The sequence below is a fragment of the Poecilia mexicana genome, unplaced genomic scaffold (genome assembly GCF_051168715.1).
Source record: "Poecilia mexicana isolate PSO_F unplaced genomic scaffold, ASM5116871v1 scaffold_17, whole genome shotgun sequence".
In the NCBI taxonomy this organism is placed as follows: domain Eukaryota; kingdom Metazoa; phylum Chordata; class Actinopteri; order Cyprinodontiformes; family Poeciliidae; genus Poecilia; species Poecilia mexicana.
This window is the reverse complement of record NW_028263386.1, coordinates 30,179,588-30,201,639: the sequence shown is the minus strand read 5'-3', so window position 1 is coordinate 30,201,639 and position 22,052 is coordinate 30,179,588. Positions and strand designations below refer to the sequence as shown.

At 38.1% G+C, this 22,052-nt stretch overlaps 1 protein-coding gene across 2 annotated transcripts in view; it reads left to right on the top strand.

Moving 5' to 3' along the window:
• Positions 1-1,847: 1,847 nt before the first annotated feature.
• LOC106904602 (epidermal retinol dehydrogenase 2-like) overlaps positions 1,848-22,052 on the top strand; it is a 40,859-nt gene continuing 20,654 nt past the window's right edge. The window contains exons 1-6 of one of the 2 annotated variants that reach the window (XM_088015074.1): positions 1,857-1,962; positions 9,945-10,028; positions 12,451-12,778; positions 13,382-13,513; positions 16,579-16,678; positions 20,203-20,347. In XM_088015074.1, the coding sequence (XP_087871200.1) occupies positions 12,458-12,778; positions 13,382-13,513; positions 16,579-16,678; positions 20,203-20,347 (698 nt within the window). In that variant the 5' untranslated portion in view covers positions 1,857-1,962; positions 9,945-10,028; positions 12,451-12,457. Of the gene's footprint in view, positions 1,963-9,944; positions 10,029-12,450; positions 12,779-13,381; positions 13,514-16,578; positions 16,679-20,202; positions 20,348-22,052 lie in introns of both variants that reach the window. The other variant, XM_088015073.1, reaches the window with a different exon arrangement.

Here is a 22,052-nt window from a genome sequence, read left to right as displayed (position 1 = left end):
TGCGTTCCCTCGCAAAAGGTTTTGCGTTCCCTCGCAATAATCTACTGATCAGTTCATGCGGCATAATTGATACTGTAAGCCTTTTTTACGGTGGCCGCCGTACTTTCTGCTTTAATACAAGCTTATAAGGTTTTTCCATGGACTATTGAGTTATTATCGCGGGGTAATAAGTCATCTGATTGTGTCTCTGTTGTGTTCGTGTCTGAATGGTTTAAAGGGCTGCTTTCAGTGCCGTTCCATCTGAGCCTTAACAGACAACAGCTAGCAAACAACCGTACTGATTAAATAACATAAAAGTCAAGCAGTTCCCTAAAAGTCCAACAAATGGCAGCAATGCGCCATGCAAAACAAAACATCCACAGTTTACAGGACACACTTCCTGCTAAAGAGCCCCCTGGTGGTTGAAGAAAAATCCACATATAAACCGGAAAATACAATTTAAGAAAAACAAAATCTGAATGCTCTCTGGTATTGTTCAGGGGACCGGACCAAATGTGGAGGCAGGCCGGATCCGGCCCGCGGGCCGTAGTTTGGGGACCCCTGTCTTAAAGTGACCCTGTGATAGGATCACTAGATAGTGGCTAAAACTACATCTCTGTTCAGACTTTTAACTTCCTCATCACATAGCTCTTTAGCTTGCATGTCAAAAGCTTCCTTTGTGCTATAAAACCCTCTGACTTTCAGAAGCTGACTGAAACGAAGACACTTCTTAAGACTAGATTGATAACTACTGTAATATAAACGTATAAGACAGCAGTCTTAAGTTTATCTGATTTACTAAGAACTGCATCTAGAAAGGAAACTGATTCTGTGCTGCAATGTTATAAAAATTTAAGGGTAGGCTTTGAAGATGGAATTTTTGTATCAAAAATAGTTCTTGTTCTTGTAATTTGGTCAAATTTATCAGGAAGCCTGTGGAGAGTATAGCAGTTTCTTTCTTGTTCAGATTATATACCAGTGCTTCTTAACCCTCTTTTTGGGGGATGTTGTGTATAAGTTGACAATATCCATAATGCAGAGTACATCAGTTTCAGAAAGTATGACGATAGAAATGTATCTTTAACATAAAAAAGAAGCAGCTGTACAATATGGGAGTTGATGTACTTAGTAAGAAGTTCTGTTATAGAATGATTACCTGCCACTATGGGACGACCAGGAACAGGTTCTACCTAAGATTTGTGTATTTCAGATAATGTGTCAAAAACAGGCCTCACACGGTGTTGTTGCTAAAGAAAATTTATTTTTTGTGACATGGCTATCCTCAATAACTTTATCTAGGAAACTCTTTATTTCTTGTGCAAAAGCCAATGTAGGATTGTAACTCAATGGTCTATAGCTATCTCAAAATCTCCACTCTATGAGCATCTTTGTTTTGAATTACAGTGGCACCAACTTTGTCAGCTCTATTGTCAAAAAGATAGTTCTCATTTTGCATGGTAGTTGAGCACACTACTTTCCTCCTCTTGTATAAAAACTGGACCCTGTCTTGAAAGTATTCCAAAACAATCCTATAAACTTCTAATGCAGCAAATCTTGTTTTCTGATCACATTTTACCATATTTTGGTTTGCTGTTTTTGTACTACTTAATATTGTGAAAGACTATTTCTGTCACTTAAAAAAACTTGTCATATGAGACTCACAGTCATATGAGAGTAAAAGTATCTTGAGTCTTATTTTACAGAAAATCTCAGCAATCATATTTCACAATTGTGATTTAGAAGGAAAGAAAGAGGGAAAGAAAAAGGAAAGACGCAAAGAACGAAAGAGAGGAAAAACAAAAGAAAGATAGACTCTTTCTGAACTCAATGTACCACCATGCTTTGCGTGCATCCGGCCCCTCCTCTCTAGTTTAGCTGAAGTGGTGACAGTTATTGTTTTTACGCCCGAGGCTGCAGAAAACGCCTGGCTTGTACCGTGACAGAACCCAGAACTGAACCAAGTGGACCTGCTGCTGCACCGCGGTATGTAAAATCCTGCTTATTTCATCAGCCAGGCTTTTATGAGATCAGAGTCCGTTTAATAATCTTAGAACATGTAGAGAGTAAAGGTCGAGTATCTAGCTGATCTATTATTTGCATTTGAGGAACTGACAGCAGGATTTGTTGAACTCTCTCAGTTCCGAAGGTAAGTTCCGTCATTGATTTATTCCAGCTGCAGGATCAAGTTGAACTCTTGCCAGAAATCCATTTATTTAAATCAACTAATTATTCATAGCAACTGAAAGACTCCCAACGCGGCGTTGTGCGGTTCTGTTTACTGTATTTGTTCCTTTGTTCGGAAGTTATAGAAGCAACCAGGAACCAAGAATACTGATGTTCAGACAGCCCCACTTAGAAAACAACCGGACAACCCAATGGTGGAAATCAGACTAAATGTTTTTGTTTGGTTTTGTTTTTTTTTATTACCACTTTTCTAAGCGCGTTTAATATTAAATATTTATTAAAATCCACAATTCTTCAGTAGCATTCCACCTGTATTTGAACCAATCTAAATCACTTATGTACCTGTATTTAAATGTGTCTTTCTAAAGTCATTACAACTACTACTGTAGAAGTTCTAGCTGGAAGCCCATCCCCTGTGTCTGTATGACCTGACCAAAGTCTGAGAGCTGCTGACTCAGTCTGCTGAGTTGGAGTTGGGCCTGTGCTATATTTCACTCTCCATGATAACACTGTCAAAGTTATCATGTCTGGATATCACTGTGATAACATCACAACACACTTTCATCACTCTGAGTGGCCATTTTTCCTTCAGTGGTTCAATGGATCTTTCATCTGCTTTTAAAACTTACCAGCAGGATATGAGTCTCATGCATGTTGACCCACAGGGTAGTACACTTAGTGAACAGCTGACTTTGTGTATCATTTCAAGCACCACAGATCTGCTGCTTGATTTCAGCAACATGTCTGGCTCCAGTGAAGGAAGGCTCTGAAAGTGGACATGATGTCAGACATTTTCATTATTCAGAATGAAGCAGAATGTGTTTATTGATGGACTCCATCAGAAAACACACCAGGGGAAACACGCCAGAAATCTTGGGCCCCCCTGACAAAAAATTAGTTTGGGCCTCCCCAAACACCCTCATCCAGTGTCATCAATAGAAAGAGAAAAAGGCAGAAAGAAATGATAAAGCCGTTAAATTAAAGTGAGGTTGATAATTTTCATTTACGTGCGATTAATTGAGTTATTGTTTTTTACGACAGGCCTAGCTTGGTGTCCTCTGTACTTGATAAGGCGAGCTACGAGTACCTTTTATGGTAACACACTTTGTTTGAAGGAGGGCGGGGAGGTGAATAAGACTGTCATGACACTGTCATAAACATGACATAACATATGAAAATGAGTAAGTCTTCATGAATATTTATGACTGTTGTCATAAAATGTCATTCGGTAAATAATGACACTTTTAATACAAAGTTGACATTATTGAAAATGTCTTCGTTATGACAACTTGTCATTAACCAAGAAATCATGATCTGACATAAATTTGTCATAATAGTAGTCATAATGATTTAATTATTACACTAGCAAAAGATTTAACAAAACAATGATTAATATTTCCACTCCCTGAAATGAAGCAAAACAAGCAGGACAAGCAATAAAGATTTCACTAAGCTTTATTACACTGTCAAATGATTCAATAACAGACTCATTAACAATTTCTTTTACATCAACTAAAGTGGAAGAAATAGCAACAGTTATGAAGATGTCATTAATTGTCATTACAGTGTCAAGTGCTATATTAACAGAGTTATTGATATTAAGTCTTACCTCAAATGAAGTGAAACACACTGGACTACTTATAACTACCATCATAACTGTAGAACAAACCCTTTGTACATTGGAATAAAACAAAAGATAACTTGTTCTAAGATAACAGAGGGTTTAACGTCTGGTCAGTATATTGTTACTCTGAAATGCTGATTGAAAAACTAAAACAGAATTACTTATTCTTTAACTTAAGAAAATAGGTTCTTTCAACAGTAACATTTTTTGCTTTGATTATGTCAGCCATCTCCTTCGTAATAGTCTTCCTGTAATGCTCTGAAAACAGGAGATCTTCTTCTTGTCTTCATTTCCTGGAAGCAGCTCTTTGAAGGTGTCCAGAAATGCTCAGAAATTACAGCTGTTCTTGCAATAATTAATCATGGTGAAAGCCTTTTCATGAATTCAAACTTGGTGAATCTCTTCTGGACATTCTCATAGTCAGTGATGACTCAATTCATTGTGGTCACTTAAAAAAAGAACAAAAACAAAAAACAATGTCATTTATTTAAATACCATTTCAAAAATGTCCCTTGCTGCACACTGTCAGAATGGTAGACTGGCAGACAAATGCCTAGTTAACATGACTGGTTGTTATAAAGTGCAATACAATTATTTCTTAGCACAAGTAGCATAATAAATGGAGCTGAAGAAAATTATTCTGATCAAATATTTGTCTGGCAGAAGTTCAGACAGACTGCCACTGTTGTTATTCAGAATGCATCATTTAATGCAGGGGTCCCCAAACTCTTTCCTGTGAGGGCCACATAACTTTTCCCTTCTCTGGTGGGGGGGCCGGAGTCAGTTTGTAACAGAAAAAGTGTGACGATTGCAGGAGTGCCTAAATGTAAAAATGTATTGTTTTCCAGAACGCACCATCAAATAACCCTCTCTGGGTTCTTCACAGAAAGAATCCAGGAAGGATTATTGTCCGTATTTTCCTAACTATGAGCCGCACCGGACTATAAACCACAAACCCAAAGTTTTTTTTTTAAACCAGTAAACATACACATATAAGCCTCAGATATCTCTGCCGCTCCAGGTTTTCCACAGTGATGCAGCAGAGGGGGGCAGACACCCAAAATCTGAGTCATAACAGGTCAATTGAATATCACATTTATTACGGTTGAAAAAGAAAAAGTTGCCAAGTTTAGATTTAACTGAACTGATTACAGTAGTTTATGAACGGTAACTGTAACAATAAAAGTGCTGATCCTTCGTGTCTGCTACTAGCATGTGCTAAATGAAAATGGGCGTCTTCTTCTTCTGCTTCTTCGTCTTTAGATTTCAACGGCAGCTTGCATCCATTACTGTTGCACTACTGCCATCTACTGGATCCTAATATCGATACCTCAAATTCTCATAATGATCCCAGTATCATTTAAAAAACTGTTAAATAGCATTTCCCCTCAATGCAATTTAACTGATCAACAACATTTTCAAATTTCAATTCCCTATTAAAACCTAATTCCGTTTTAATGGGCGCTTTCTTCTTTTATTTCCAGTTTTGACTTCCAATGATTCACTTTGTAATGGTCTCGCTATGGTGTCTTGTACCAAAACTAACCGTCAGCCAAACTCCTTTCACACGAGTCAGGATTAATTAGTTCTTCCTTTATTTCCATGTAGAATGGAGTGAAACTGTCAAAACACAAACAACTCAGGATGAGCTCAGAGCAGCTTACAGAAGTGTTTTACATTCAGATACATACATTAGAAGTACAACTGATACAACAACTACCTCAGAATGCTATGAGCTGCAATGCTACGTAACGACCTGAGAAATCTTAGCAGCCTGCTAGTTGGCAATGACGTAGCACACAATGAAATCGCCCGCAGGTATTTCCTACGGAGCCCCCCAGGGGACATGGGGAATTTTTTTTTCTTTTGCGTTCCCTCGCAAAACTTTTGCGTTCCCTCGCAAAAGGTTTTGCGTTCCCTCGCAATAATCTACTGATCAGTTCATGCGGCATAATTGATACTGTAAGCCTTTTTTACGGTGGCCGCCGTACTTTCTGCTTTAATACAAGCTTATAAGGTTTTTCCATGGACTATTGAGTTATTATCGCGGGGTAATAAGTCATCTGATTGTGTCTCTGTTGTGTTCGTGTCTGAATGGTTTAAAGGGCTGCTTTCAGTGCCGTTCCATCTGAGCCTTAACAGACATAAACATGCAGTAAATAAATCGATTTTTCAATCAGTTTTTTGCACCAGAAAACTCCGTAATTTCCAAAACTAATTCAATAAACAAGTTACTTCTTTTATCTTATGTTAACATAAAGGCTCGTTTTGAAGTATAAGCTGCTACTTACAGGCATTGCTTCGAAGAACTTGACCTGGAATGCGGCGTTCATAACAGACACGTGTTCATCTGCTCTACCGCTAGCAAACAACCGTACTGATTAAATAACATAAAAGTCAAGCAGTTCCCTAAAAGTCCAACAGATGGCAGCAATGCGCCATGCAAAACAAAACACCCACAGTTTACAGGACACACTTCCTGCTAAAGAGCCCCCTGGTGGTTGAAGAAAAATCCACATATAAACCGGAAAATACGATTTAAGAAAAAAAATCTGAATGCTCTCTGGTATTGTTCAGGGGACCGGACCAAATGTGGAGGCGGGCCGTAGTTTGGGGACCCCTGATTTAATGTATAGTTTTAGGCACATGAGTGTAATTTTTTACTTAATGAGCATTCTAAATTATTTCTAACCAGATACTCTAACTTATGGTTGTTTGCAAGAAGCTTATTAATAAATAAATAGATTTAACACCAGTTTTTAGTTGTTTAAAACGTGACTCATTAACTCAACTGGTGAATGTTGATTCCTGCTCCCCCTTCCGCACTTACCTGGCCCATCCCACCCACACAAGGTGTGAATATTCACAATGTGAAAATATTAACACAAAAACGACTTACCTAATTTTCTTGGGGAATATTTCATCTGCTTCTTTCTCTTTGGTAAAATAGGAACTTCTTTCTCTGGTGGCTGGTCCTTATTATCATCCTCCACACTCGTGTCTTCATGTCTTCATTAGCCAACTTTGTCCCTCCCACCATGTGTCCTTAGGTTAGCCTGGGTCTTCATGTGGCTAAAGTTTCCAAAGCAAAGAACACAAGCACTGTGTCACATCAACCAAGTCGCTAAATAATGCACATGAAGGATAACTTTGACTAATATATTAGCTTTTAATTTGCTAGATTAAAATTAGAGGGGAAAAAACTAATTTGCCTGTCTTTAAAATATATTTAATATTAAGGGCTAACGTTACAGTAATGGAGTTTAATAACTTTAGCTAACATTAACTTAAAGCAAGGGAGGATGAGGGAGATATCTATAAAGAGAGACGGACTCACTGCAGCACGGATGAACCTCTCATCGGATTTTGGACTCGTCGGCTGAAAAACATAAACATATATATATATTTATTTGTGCCATTATTAATCTGTATTTATTAGTGTTTGTATAGTTATATAAATATATATTGATATTACTAAATAATTTATTAAATAAATTATGAACGGCTGTGTGCTTTGTAATATGCTCTTCATACATCGATATCACAATATTCCATTCCTATTCTATTGTTATAGCCACTAAGCATATTTAAATATGATAAACTATGTATTAAAAACATACTTAAAAAATACAATTGTTTATAAATGTTGCTTTGATAGATGTTTGAATATGGTTTACAGTAACAAAAAAGTGTGTTATGATCGATTAAATGCGCTGATACGTCATTGAGCTGCTAAACACATAACGCTGAGTGGAGTGGAGTACCGCTCCAAGATGGCCGCCCTAAATCTCGTCAGCTACAATAGGCGAGAGCGGTCCATGAGGCGTCTATGCTTATATTATGTCTATGGTTCTAACTTGTGTTAGGTTTGCCCCACAATATGGAAGATTTCTTCTTCACCAACACACTGCACACCTGTTCCTGCACTGCTGCCTCTCACTGGTGGAGATGGTGTATTGCACTACTTAGCCCTTGTGTTTAGAAATGGGGTCCATACCAACCGACCCCACACACGTAAAACTTTTATCATTTGCCACAGTTCTCTACGTTTGCCTCAGTCCTCGCACGCACAACGGTTAGAACAGCCTTAAATAATGTTTAAAATGCTAAGTTCATAAGTGTTTTGTAGACATCTTGCTGTAAAACTTTCTCATTTCTTTCTCTCTCTATTCAGCATCTAACACTAATAACACCTAAAACTTGATGTTGTGATTTGGAACTTGCAAAGTGTCAAGTATTTAGGTCCTTCACATTTTTGAAATGGCAGTGTGAGATGGTCTTTAGGCAGAAACAGGAAGTGCAGCTTCTTTGAGACTGTATGAGGAGTATGGATGCCTGGCAGAATGCAAACCTGCCCTTGGTGAGAGTTTGTTCTAGAAGGCCAGTACAAAATGAAACTGGAGAACACATCACATCCACTGGTACCACCCTGGGTGTGGTAGTAGGAGATCAGGAGGTCAAATTACTTTCTGTTTATGTTAGAAACATTTTATTTCAATATTGTTTTTAAACTTTGTCTGACAAAAAGTCACACAAAGTTACATTCACAGTCAGAAATAAAATATTGTTTCATAAAAAGCTTTAAAATGATATAATGAAAATGGTTTTAGGAGTTTTTTCCTTATAATTTTTACAAAAATTAAAAATAACTTTTTTCTAAACTAGAGAATGAAACTAATTTTTAAAAAATTTTCCATCAATTCTGTGTATTAGATCTATACTGACAGATTTTTATTTTAAGCTATGACAATAAAATCATATTATGACAGTATCATCATATCAGCAGGATAAACATGTGACTTTCCAGAAGAAAGACATAAAATTCCAAGAAAAAAGTCATTTTTTATGACAGATAAGCTTTGATTGAGTTATTAGCTATCAAAGCTACACAAGTTTGTGTAGCTCTTTCTTCATAATGGACAATAGTTTGAAATTTTTGCTATTGCTTATAGTTTGATGCTGATGTGTTAAAAGATTAAATGCCAAAGTGTAACTTAACAAGATGGCCAGCATTCTTTATTTTACTTTATTTTTATCACAATTTCCTTGGAGGAATCATCATAAATTGTTGCCTTTCCCCCCCCTCCTAAAGTATGTTATTCTTGTGTTATTAGGTCTGCATTCTGGTAATATCCAGTGGTGGAAATAAAAAAAAATTCTCTACCAGCCACAGTGACTGGTAGAGAAATGTTTTTTCACCAGCCACTGTTTTTTTTTCTTTCGATTACAAATCCCACCAGTACAAGCAAATTATATAAAATGTATGATTTATTCTTAACTCTATGAAAACCGATTTACTGACAATAAGTTTACCATACATATGTATGTATACAGACTAATTTAACATAAACCATGGACACCTTAACAGAGGTGTAGTTTAAAAAGTTCATTTGAAGTAATTATTAACAGCAAACTTTAACTACACAACCCAAACATTCTTGCAATCATATGTTGAACATTTCCACATTTTGGCTACAACTCCCCCAGATAGTATTTATTGACGATGTATCTAGTCATATTAAAACATTTTAAAATGGTATCAGTAGCTGTTTTCTATTTGTTTTGTTGTAGTTTTTCTGACCTGCCTCGTCTCGTATCCGCTCACTTTTCTCGGACTCCAATTAGCTGAAATAGCACTATTTATAATCTTAGTGGGTAGGGGCGGGCCAAGGAGGACTGAGGGGTTTCATTGGATAAGCCTAAAGTCTGTCAATAAAATCAACCAATGAGCTGTCGCGGTCGATAAAAATTATATTTGATATAATTTTTTTGTTATTAAATTATTATTGAGTGTCCCAATGATCCCAGGAGCTATGCTGTCAGGGGCTTCATGCCCCTGGTAGGGGCCAGTCTCTGGGAGATGGGTTGGCTGAGTAGCCAACCCATCTCCCAGAGGGAGTAGCAGACTGCTACTCCCCTCGCCCCACCCCTCCCCTATTACCTGACGTTGATAGGCGGAAGTAAATCAATGGATATTTGTTGAAACTGTCACCATGTCGTTTTTTCACAGATAATCTGTGAAAAGAAAATCTGTGAAACAAGGTCTCTGACTTTTTTCAGTGCTCCCACAAACAGTCAGAGTCGGGAGGAGGATTTTAGTACTGTCAATTACCCTCTGCAGTTCTGCTAATTACCCCTGCCCCTTTCTCTCTGTTAGGGTGCAGCTAGCAGATCCTGTTATGATTGCATAGCCGGTTAGCATAGCCACCGATGTCAGCGGATAAATGATTTTCCTGTAACGGTAAGTTCTTTCTCTGCCTTTTGCACATTGAGCAGCATTGATTGACAGCATTAAGTGCCTCCACCTGGCTCTGATTAGTTGTATTTGGAGCGTGCATTTCAACATTTCATCAGAAGGCAATAGTAGCATAGGGAGAAGGTGGAGGAAATTGATCTTTTCGCAGATTATCTTTCTCATAATATGGTTTCACAAAATAGTGAGTTTTAACAAATAAGTAAAAAAAAAAAATCATTCTTTATAAAAGTTACATAGTGCAGCTTTAGACATGTGATCCCCAACCAGCTCCAGAAGTATGTTTTGTGTGTATGGATCTATGTTTTCTGACAAAACTCAAGAAGAAATGCCTTTTTTGGTGTCTTTACATTAAATCTTTAAAACCCTCAGGCAATCCGTGTATTCATGCAAAAAGTATTAGAATGTCTTTACCTGTGCACTCACTGCATGTCACCTGATTCAGACTGAGAGCTGCTAGCAGCAATCACACTTTCAACATGAAGCACTGTGACAGGAGCCAGAAGATGAATTCTGTTTATAAAAAAAAAAAGAAACTTTGAAAAAGAAAAGTGTTTTGAACTGCAGATTTTCCAGGAGTGTGGCAAGTTTCGGGATCACAGGGCTTGAAATACCCAGAGTGGTTTTCATGGCTGTTCTACTAGAGCAACTAGCGCTCTGTTAATGGAAATAATAATGGACGCCACCAAAATGGATTGATTTTAAAGTATCCTCAAACGATCATAAGAAAACGAACGGAGAACAGAGTTGAAAAACAGTTGTATTTTATATTTGCCAAACACCGTTCCTTTAATTTCACACCAATGGAAAGCAGCAATGGGAAACATCTTTATGTTTTCTTCTCAAAATTGAGTCAATATGTTCACACAAACAGACTATTAAAACATAGATGATTTCTCTAATGATATTTCACATATTTTTATTGTTACTGTCACCAGTTGATCTGGGTTTGTTTCCTGAAGCACCAACAGCTGTCTTTGGCTGAGGGGGAACTTCAGCTAGGGAGAGCAGACTGCCGATGTCGACGGTGGTCCAATATGTGTTGTGGAGCAAGTAAATCGTGACATTCATGCAGGCCTTGGATTGAAGCCTTGTTTCAGCTCACTCTGAAATATATATATATATACATATATATATATATGGATTTTTTATTTCTCTTATTTGTAAATTTTCTTTTAGTGATCCGGACAGGTACTGTTCTGTTTTGTAGTGTTGGGGGGCCAGACCCATTCTGGGGGAAGAAGACAGATGTAAAGCTACTTCCTGGAACCCAGTCTCAGACCTCTGAAATGCAGAGTGGTGGATTCTCTGGGGAGTCAGAGCCAAGGTGGCTTAGATGAAGTAAAGTCTGCTTTGTGAGCACTAAGAAGAGAAGCACAGAGGAGAACTTGTTGATTCATTCCATTTGTAAATTTAACTCTGACACACTGTTGCATATCAGTCATTTGTTTTATGGTTGTTGGAATTCATGGTATTGTAGGAAAATCACACTTCCATGTTGCCTTTCTACTGCAGAATTGTAATAAACAGCTGGCCAAATATTGCTGCAGGTCAACATGATGAGCTGAGCAATCCTCTTCTACAAAAGGCATGTTATGTTACGAGTTAGCATAGAGACTAAGCAAATCTCATTGCTTTTCACTTTTATTCTGGGGACGAGTTCAATGAATGGAGGGCAGACCCATTCAATAAACTAGAATATTATATTAATTTCAGGAACACACAGATGGTTGTTAGAAAACCTTTACTTCTGCTAATGATTTCTGACGTACATTTAAAATTAGAATATTAGATCAGATCAATAAACAATTTTAAAAACAGAAATGTGGGCTTAATGAAAAGGATGTTTACTAGCTGCTTTAAAGGTTATTTTCAGATTAAAGGTTCTTTTAATCTGAAAAATTTGGTACTGTAGTTGTCTTGCAATCCAAACATTGTGGGTTTGATTCTAGCATCCTCCTGCCACAGTTTCGTGTTCCCCTAAGGCCAGGCACTTAATCCCAAATTGCCCACATCTGCGTATTGGTGTAAGAATGCGTGTACTTTCATGAGTGCAGCTTGGTGAATATGGCTCTTTTGTAAAGTGCTTTGAGTAGGTAGTGTGACAAGAGAAGTAAAAGTCTAATTCAGTCCATTCTGGGTTTTACATCCAGATTCACAAAATTGATTTATATAGTGCTTAACAACAACCAACTAAGGTGACCAAAACACTTTAACGGAGTGCTTTGTGAGATCATCTGAAAAATAGTGAACAGGTAAGGCCAGGTAATGAACATCTATGTAACAAATAAGAAGCACATGGATAAAACTGAATATAATTGTAACAAAATATTGCCACATAAGAAATCAAATCAATAACTTATTGTGCTTATTTTTAATATGTTTTCTTTTCTTCTTTTTTTTTCTACAGACTCATCATGAATTTCTTTCTGGAATCAATCCAAGTCCTCTTTCTCTCTTTATGGTACAACATAGAATCTTTCATTCACCTCTTAGTTCCCAGGAAGAAAAAGAACATAGCTGGGGAGGTTGTTCTGATCACAGGCGCCGGCAGTGGAATTGGTCGCCTGATGGCTCAGGAGTTTGCGGCTCATGGTACTGTGCTGGTTCTGTGGGACATTAACCAGGAGGGCATAAAAGAAACTGCAAGATTGGCCAAAAATGGTGGAGCCAGCAGAGTCCACTGCTTTGTCTGTGATTGCAGCAACAAGAATGAAGTTTACAGAGTGGCTGATCAGGTAAGTCTTAGTTTTTACATGTTTAACCGAGTAGTGTTTACACATGGACTGACCTTGGGGTAAAATGGCCTCAGTTGCCTCAAGAAAAAGCTGCTTTCTTAGATGTTTGTAATAAGGGAAAATTCTTTCTCACAGTAAAGTAGAATGGTGGAGTTTAGACTGTTTGGAGGCAGTAACAGTTACTGATCATTGCTGATTTCTTTCCATGATGGCATTGTGTTAAAACGCTTGCATGCCAACTGCCAAAACTCCTGTTTTATTGAAATGTTCATGCCTCCTGATAATCAACCAATCAGGTTCCTTGATTAGTAGAACCTAAACACTACGTGAATCTGCAATGCTGTTAATTCTTTATTTGATAAATACTTTTAGTTTTGTAGAATATGTTGTGGGATTTTTTTACACTTGGAATTAAATACGTTTTAATTTTGAAAAGATCAGGTGGTAAAACCCTACAATTGAAATGGAGTGTATGCCTGTAAGTGGCTTGGATGTGTGCTAAATTCCAGCCTGCTTGGAACCAGTCATTCTTTAGGTTCTGGGACCACTAAGTTTATACAAGCAAGTGTATTTTTTCTTGAAATACTTCTTTTCTCCTTGCAGGTTAAGAGAGAAGTGGGTGATGTCAGTATTTTGGTGAACAATGCCGGAATTGTGACAGGGAAGAAATTCATGGATGCTCCAGACTCTCTGATTGAGAAGACCATGGAGGTCAACACTATGGCTCACTTCTGGGTTAGTCAATACTGATTTGCAACATTATTAAAGGGATCCATGATTAGTTGCAACAATAAACTTTATTTGAGAAATATTTATTTCACATGTAAAAACAATGCAGAAAAAGTGCTGTAGACTCTTTGGGTTTTATAAATTTAAATAAAATATTGTCACATGGACGCTGCAATGCATTCTGGGTAAATTATGTTTGCTAGGTAAAAACTACACTAGCTCTGTCCAACCACAACGGCATTGAGTAACGGCATTAGGCCTTTTCAATTTGAACCAGAGTGCGCTGAAATTGATGGGAATGTAGAAATCACAAGAGATAATGAAGATGAGGAGGACCAAATGGAGGAGGAGGAAAGAGTTGGCAGAAGAAGGTGGTGTTTGCTGCTGCTGCCACCTGCAACTTCATAAATGAAACAATGAAAGACATGTACTGCTGGTTGGATTGTGTGATCAAGTAAATAGTTGACATTTGTTGGGGAATAAAAAGTGGCAAACTGATAGAATGAAAAATAAAATCATGCGGGACTCGAATCTTCTGTACTCCAATCGGTGCAGCCACGAGGAGATTTATTTAGTCTGCATACACATTACTAATTCAACAGCTTCAACAGACCTCCGAAGAGCTCACAAAAAATACAAAATATCCCCAAATCACCCACTTTCAATGGTTGCTGGACCTTTTATAGGATTTCTTATCTATCGGTGTGTATTTGGATGTTTCGATTAATGGAAATCTTTCCTTCAACTTAGGCAGTTTTCTTGGCTCATTTCTTAGTCTATGGATTCTTCCAGTCCACAGCTGAACTGTTTCAAACAGCCCATGTGACTACTTACAGCACTTTGAGTTATTCCCTTATCTGTCCAAACATAAACTCCCTTCTGATTATTTGGATCCAAATGACCTTTATTGAATCATGCAAACATCTTTTTCAGGTCAAAGTGACCTGGAACACTACCGTAACACATTTCCTGACTAAAACTGCACAAACTAGAGGTGTACCCATCGATCGGCCACCAATCATAACCGGCCGACATTCGTGAAAAAGTATGTGATTGCCAATCACTGGCTCTTGTTGCCAATCACCGAAAATGATCACTGGTATCTCACTGCGTGTGCAGCTGATCTCCTCTTTCCTTCACTCTGTGCAAGCGTCAGGCAACAAATCCTAAGCAAATAGTGTGGAATTTCAACTCTGTTGTGTGTTGCAATGAAAAATTGCAACACACAATTTGGATGTGTGCCTCAAGAAAAAGCTGATTTTTTAGATGTTTGTAATTAGGGAAAATTACAAACAAGTGCTGGGGTGAAGCACTTCAAAATGCATCAACAGAATGAATCTAATGACACTTAGAAAACAAGCACTTGAGGGAATATGGTTATATCAGAAAAACAAAAACGCATCCGGAGCAGCCAGACAGCAGGTAAAGCAGTTCACTCATATTAGCATCATGGTCAGAAAGCTAAGCAAATAACCCAAAAATATAATTTCAGTCTTCGAGCTAGATGACCAGCAGTGTAAGATATTGGATTCTACTCCCACTGTTGGACTCGCAACTGGTAGTAACATTTCACAGACGTAGCGCCGCTCAACCTCCACCTGGCAGTGAACTCTCACACCGAACGTCTGCTTTAAAGCTGCACCATGTAACTAAAACAAACAAAGAAAAAATATTTTACATGTGTATTAAAACTTTTGTTATGTCCAAACATAAGACAGTTAATCTCTGGGGAAAAGAATTGATCTACTCTGCCTCCTCCCTGTGTTCTGCAGAATTACTCAGCTCAGTCAGAAACAGAAATATTTAATGCAGCCTGCATTTGACTTTGAATGAATGTTGCCTCTTCTTCATGACACTATTTGATATAGGCAGTGCTATTTGACTCATGAAGAATTTATGGTACTGAGAGCCTTACTGTTAAATATTATTTTACTGATTGCAGGTTTTTCACTTGACTTTTGACTGAATAGCTGCTATATTGTGCCTGCAAGTATTTTGCATGTTTTATGTCTAAATTATGTGAATTTATTGCCAGATAATTTTTCCATTTTGGTAGATCACATAGTATCATTTATACCTAAAGCAAAAAATTAATGTCCAATCCAAGTGATCGGCAGAGCTCGGCCCTCATGGGTGATTGGAATCTGAATCAGCAGTGAAACCCTGATCAGAGCATTCCTCGCACAAACAACATAATTATTCTTGTACACATGCTCTGTATCTGTTCCAGTCTTTGGTCCGGTATCTCCTTTTTTGGGTCTGGTCTTCATCCGGTCTCGGGTCTGTAGTTTCACATTTCATAGTGGCACCAGTAGCAATATCTCCATTATCATTTAAAAGAGCTTCCAGCGCTGCCTGTCTCTGATGTTTCTCCCAGCATCTTTCGATCTCTAGTCGGCAGCAGGGTTTAGGTGCGTTGTGGATAAAAACTATCGGTACGGCATTTGGTTATAGCCTGCAGGGTAACGACCTGTTAGATCCTTCATCAGTTTTGCTTGTACAAATGACTCAAATGAAGTTATGTTCTTCCATCAGCTCTTTCCCATTGCTTTCTTCTTTATTTTCTTCATTTGGGAGGTGATGAAGACTCACCTCACTGTTTCTGTTTTTATTTTTTGCTTTTTATTTGAAATTACAGCCAACAGTGATGCCATTATCTGAATTTTCACCAGTCAAATGCAATAAGATAAAAATAACTCTTGTAAAGTTAGCTTCCGGACCAAAGACCAGACACTAAACAGGTGCTGCTGGACCAAATGACATCATCAACCCAGCATGCATTGCACAAGTATAAAAATAGCAACCTCCACAGGTGAAAAATATAATGAAAGATATAAAATTTTGAAGTACAGGAAAATTACATGTCTGTCTGTCTGTTGGTTGTGTGGAATGTTATAAAAGATAATTCTGTTAATCTTAGGATTAGTCCAATCATCTAACACAAAATGTTTTGTGAAATGTGGTTGATAATTTTTTACTTTGTAGTTTGTAAATTTCCCATTTGTCATGTATTAATTTTTTACTAAACATTTGTGCATTTTACTTTTTCTTATTTGTTTTCCTTCTCTCAGACCTACAAGGCCTTTCTACCTGCCATGATCGCCAATAACCATGGCCATCTGGTCAGCATTGCCAGCTCTGCTGGACTCATTGGAGTAAATGGATTAGCAGGTGTGTCCTCCTTTGGCCATACAATTGACGTGGTAAAGCAGGGCTGGTCGTAGGATCTGACATGTGCTTGCGCACCAGGAAGCATGCAAGACTTGCTCTTTGTCACAACTGTAGGCCCGCCATGTCAGAAAGACCCAACTTGCTCAAATATCATCTGTTCCAACACTGATTCTAGCATATCCACCCTCCATATTCCCTGGTATGTATTCCCTTGTTAATGGGATTGCATAGCAGGGATCTGACTTCTTATTTGACTTCTTGACTTTGGCTTGAAGAAAATAAATCAAACATGAAATATTGTAAACTGAGAAACTCAATCAAGGTTCTGTCCAAAGTATTAAAAGATAACATTGTGCCTGATGTAGGTGTTGATGCTATAGGTGTTGATTGTGGTGGTGGGGTAGAGGAAGGGGAGCACTTGACCAGCAGCAAGTACAAAGTACCTTTGTTCTTCCAAGGACAGTAGTTGTCATTGGCCAATGCCTTCTCTGAAATACTTGGGGTAAAATTGTCTGTAGAGTTCTTTTTTGATAAAATGTATGACCAAAAATCTATGAATTGGGTGAATCTGGATTTAATAACACACTACGTTCACATATATACCCACTTTGCTTATTTGAAAAAGATGATGGACAAATCAATAAAAAAGCCTATTAAATACAAAAAATTGAAAGTCAAAGATTATAGTGAGCAATAATGAAATAATGAATGATTATCAGTGATTCACCTCATAATAAACCTTTTATCTGAGCAAAGTACAATTGTGTTTTAGAATAATTCATGCCAGATCAGTAGAGCAGCTACAACTTGCCAAAGAATACAATGTCTGGCCTAAACAAACATTGTGTAATATTTTGTGGACTAATGTCCTGCAAACACTGAATTCAAGCCACAGTACACAGTGAAGACGGTGAAGCATGGTGGTTCAAGCATCATGATATGGGGATGATTCTTGTACTATGGTGTCCTATTTTTCACATATCAAGGATCATGGATAGGTTTGAGAACACCAGAATACTGGAGGAAGTCACTCTGCCCTTGAAGGACATGCCCTTGAAATGAGTGTTTCAATAAGACAATGACCCCAAACACACCACCAAGCAAGCAAAATCGAGCTTCCAGAAAAACAAAATTCAAGTAATGTGGTCAGCACAATCCTTGAACCTTAATCCCATAGAAAAGGCTTACATAAAAATGCTATTCATGAGGCAAAACCAAGAAATGCTGAATAATTGTGGAATATGTTATAATTGTCCTGAAGCTGCAATACCTGTTGGCTGGTGCCAGAAGTTGGTTGACTTCATGTACTGATGTGAAGCATTTATCCAGAATCTGTTGTTATGCAACTAAATATTAGCTTATGATTCTCAGGAAAGTTGAATCTTTAAGCATTTCTTAGTTTATACATTTTTGAGTTTGTAAAGAAACATGTCAATGTTTCTATTTTTTTAACATTATATTTCCTGACTTTCTGTGAAATTAAAATTACATTTTCCGATTTTCTTGCTTTGAAATAGAATGTGCAGTGTCCCCACTGCATATGTGTTCATTAAAATACAATTTATTTGAGGTTTGCTCACCTTTTTAAACATACTATTATTGTGAACATAACTGTACATTCCAGGGAGAATACCTAAATAAACCCACCATTTGATTCAAGTCACTGACACTGACAGCAATCCCTCATACCGAGCTTTCATGTGGCAACAGTGGACAGAAAAACTCCCCTTTAACGGGAAAATTTAACAGGAAAAAACATCCAGCAGAACCATAAACTGACTGGGGCTTTGAGAAAAAAAAAAAAAAAAAAAAAAAAATATATATATATATATATATATATATATATATATATATCCGTAGCCAGTCTTGTTGATGATTTAAGAATGGGGCCACAATCAGTCACCTCCTCTACATGGATGACATCAAGCTGTACGCCAAGAGCGAGCGAGACATCGACTCACTGATCCACACCACCAGGATCTACAGCACTGACATTGGGATGTCATTCGGACTAGAGAAGTGTGGCCGGATGGTTACAAAGAGAGGGAAGGTCGTCCACACAGAAGGGGTCTCACTCCCAGAAGGAACAATAGCAGACATAGAGCACAGCTACAAGTACCTGGGAATACAGCAAGAAAATGGCAACCTCGATGAGGTCACAAGGAAAGGAGCCACAGCCAAATACCTCCAACGAATAAGGCAAGTCCTGAGAAGCCAGCTCAATGGCAAGAACAAGATCCGTGCAATAAACAGCTATGCCTTGCCAGTAATCAGATACCCTGCCGGAATAATTAGCTTACCAATGGCTGGAGAAAGCTGGACTCAAGGACAGCAAAGAGGCCCTCATCCTGGCCGCCCAGGAACAGGCCCTAAACACCAGAGCAATAGAAGCTCAGATCTACCACACCAGACAAGACCCAAGGTGTAGGTTGTGCAAGGAGGCCTCTGAGACAGTCCAGCACATAACAGCAGGGTGCAAGATGCTGGCAGGGAAAGCGTACATGGAACGACATAACCAAGTGGCGGGCATAGTGTACAGGAACATCTGTGCAGAATATGGACTGGAAGCCCCGAGGTCAAAGTGGGGAACACCCCCAAAGGTGGTGGAGAATGACCGAGCTAAGATCCTGTGGGACTTCCAGATCCAGACAGACAAGATGGTAATGGAGAACCAACCGGACATTGTGGTGGTGGATAAAGAACAAAGGAAAGCCGTTGTGGTGGATGTAGCAATACCAAGTGACCACAACATCAGGAAAAAGGAGAAACTGGAGAAATACCAGGGCCTCAGAGAGGAACTGGAGAAGGCCTGGAAGGTGAAGACCACAGTGGTGCCTGTGGTCATCGGGGCCCTCGGGGCAGTCACCCCCAAACTGGAGCAGTGGCTCAAACAGATCCCAGGAACAACATCAGACATCTCAGTCCAGAAATGTGCAGTTCTAGGCACAGCCAAGATACTGGAGGAGAACCTGAAGCTCCCAGGCCTCTGGTAGAGGACCCGAGCTCAGAGGATGAAAGAGAGACCACCCACGGAGGGTGAGAGGAAGATAATATATGGTAGAACGATGTGTGACAGTGTTTGCTAAGCTTTCTCATTAATTTCTTCAAATTAAGAAGTTTAAATACCCTAAAGTAACTGTCTTCAAATAATTTGAGAATGTCCAGCCACCATACCATTCACCAATCAGATAACTTCTGTGTCCCGGAGATAAATGTGTTTTGTTGTGAAATGTTGGCGTCAGTCCCAAAACAAATGCAAAAAACCGTGTGAAAATAATACCAGAACCAGCTAATAAAAGGGTGTTGAAAGGTGTTGATCAGTATCTTCTTTTCACATAAATGTGCATTGAGACTTTGATCTGAATACATTGATAAAAGAAATCATTCATTTGTATTTATCATAAACTTTACCACTTTCTGTTTTTGAGTCATTGATACAATGAATAGCACATCCTTAAATATTTGATGAAACTAGACTGTACTTTTGTTGACTTTTGTGTGTGTGTTGATTCTTCTCCCTACAGACTATTGTGCCAGTAAGTTTGCAGCTGTAGGTTTTGCTGAGTCGGTAGGTTTGGAGCTTCTAGCAACAGGGAAAGATGGGATCAAAACCACCATTGTGTGTCCCTACTTTATCAACACTGGGATGTTTGATGGATGTCACACCAAGTAGGTCTTTCTGCTTTAAAATCAATTTGAATAAAACATTTTTCAGGTGTTTTATATGTGAACAGGATATCATTTGGTGCTTGGGACAAAATCCTATGAACACATACACTTAGCAGTTTTCCAGATATTAAATCTCTCAACCAAGAAATCATTACTGATATAAATTTGTTATAAAAGTATTACTGATTGCACTTTAAAAATCAGGTAACTTTATGTTATTAAAGGTAAAGTTTAAACAGTAATGATTTATTGGTTAATGTCAAGTTGTCATAACAAAGACATTTTGAATAATGTCAACTTTGTATTAAAAGTGTCATAATTTACCGAATGACACTTTATGACAATAGTCATAAATATTCATGAAGGCTTATTCATGTTCATGACAGGTGTTATGTCATGTTTATGACTGTCATGTCAGTCTTATTCAACCCCCTTCAAATAAAGTGTTACCAAATGCAGAGTACCTTTAAATTTATACTGAAAACTCACCTGCTTAGAGATGCTTTTGAAACATAATCAACAATCTGATATTTAATGATGGCACTTGACAAAATGTAATGTTTCAATTGTTGCCTATGTGTTCTATGACTTTGTATTTTTATGATGTAAAGCACTTTAAAATAGGGCTGTTGTAAAAGAATACTCTAGTAATCGAGTATTCCATTTATTATTGTTAAGATTAATCGAGTAATCAGAAAAAACCTGCAGTGTTCTATTTATCTGCTTATCTGAATAAATACACCATTTCAAAGCGTTTGCTTTGAAATGGTTACCATGCAGTTCCGGGAGGAGAAAGGCTGTCATGCCAGTCAACTTAAGAATGGTTATTTGTCCCCCGAAAATGATAAAAACCCAGAAAATTCGACATTATGCTGCTAGTACAGCAACAACTCTTAGGTGGAACCTAGAGCGCTCCCCAACACAAATGATGATGCGGCTGGAACATGGTGCGCTAAATAATAAAACATAATTTAACGAAGCTTTGAGGCAGGTAAATTTTCAAATCATTCAAAGAGTTGTTGCATCCCTTCTTTGAAATTCTTTGTTGTTGAAATGTTCTACACAAATAAAATTTGATTTGATATTCCCCAAAGCATTACTCATAGCTGAGAGCCTCAAAAATCCTGTTACAAACTTACTAACTAGCACTTGGACAAGCAGGCTCTGTGAACTACTGTGAATTGTAACAAAGAGTGGTGAAGACAAAGTCATGTTGAATTTAGGACTGAATCCTATGGAAGACCAAAACTGACATAATTAAAAATAAAAGCAGAAATGTATGTTTGTTTTTCCTTTTCCTTAAGCATGTGTTTTCGTCAAGAAATGAAAATATTTATACACCCGCAAGTTGTTCTTGTGGTTCACATAGAGCTGTGAAACCAGAGCCAATGGTGTGTGTTTTAAACTCTTACCTTGATATAGAGTTCTCCAAAGAAACAATTCCTCACAGGGGGTTGATGTAAATATTCATACAGATCAGCCTGTGTCCAGTTTGAGTGAAAGGAGGCACGTGCAATCAGTGATGAGGTAAACTTCAGAGATAAGGCAGCGACAGCGTGCGAGGCAACATGCAGAGCCACCAGCTATGTGATTGGTCCTCTCTCCCTGCTGTAAATGTATGAACTATAAACCTATCTTTTAGAAATAAATCTGCTCCGCCAGTGAAACACTCAGAGCAACAGAGACGCTTGCAATCTGGCTTTTA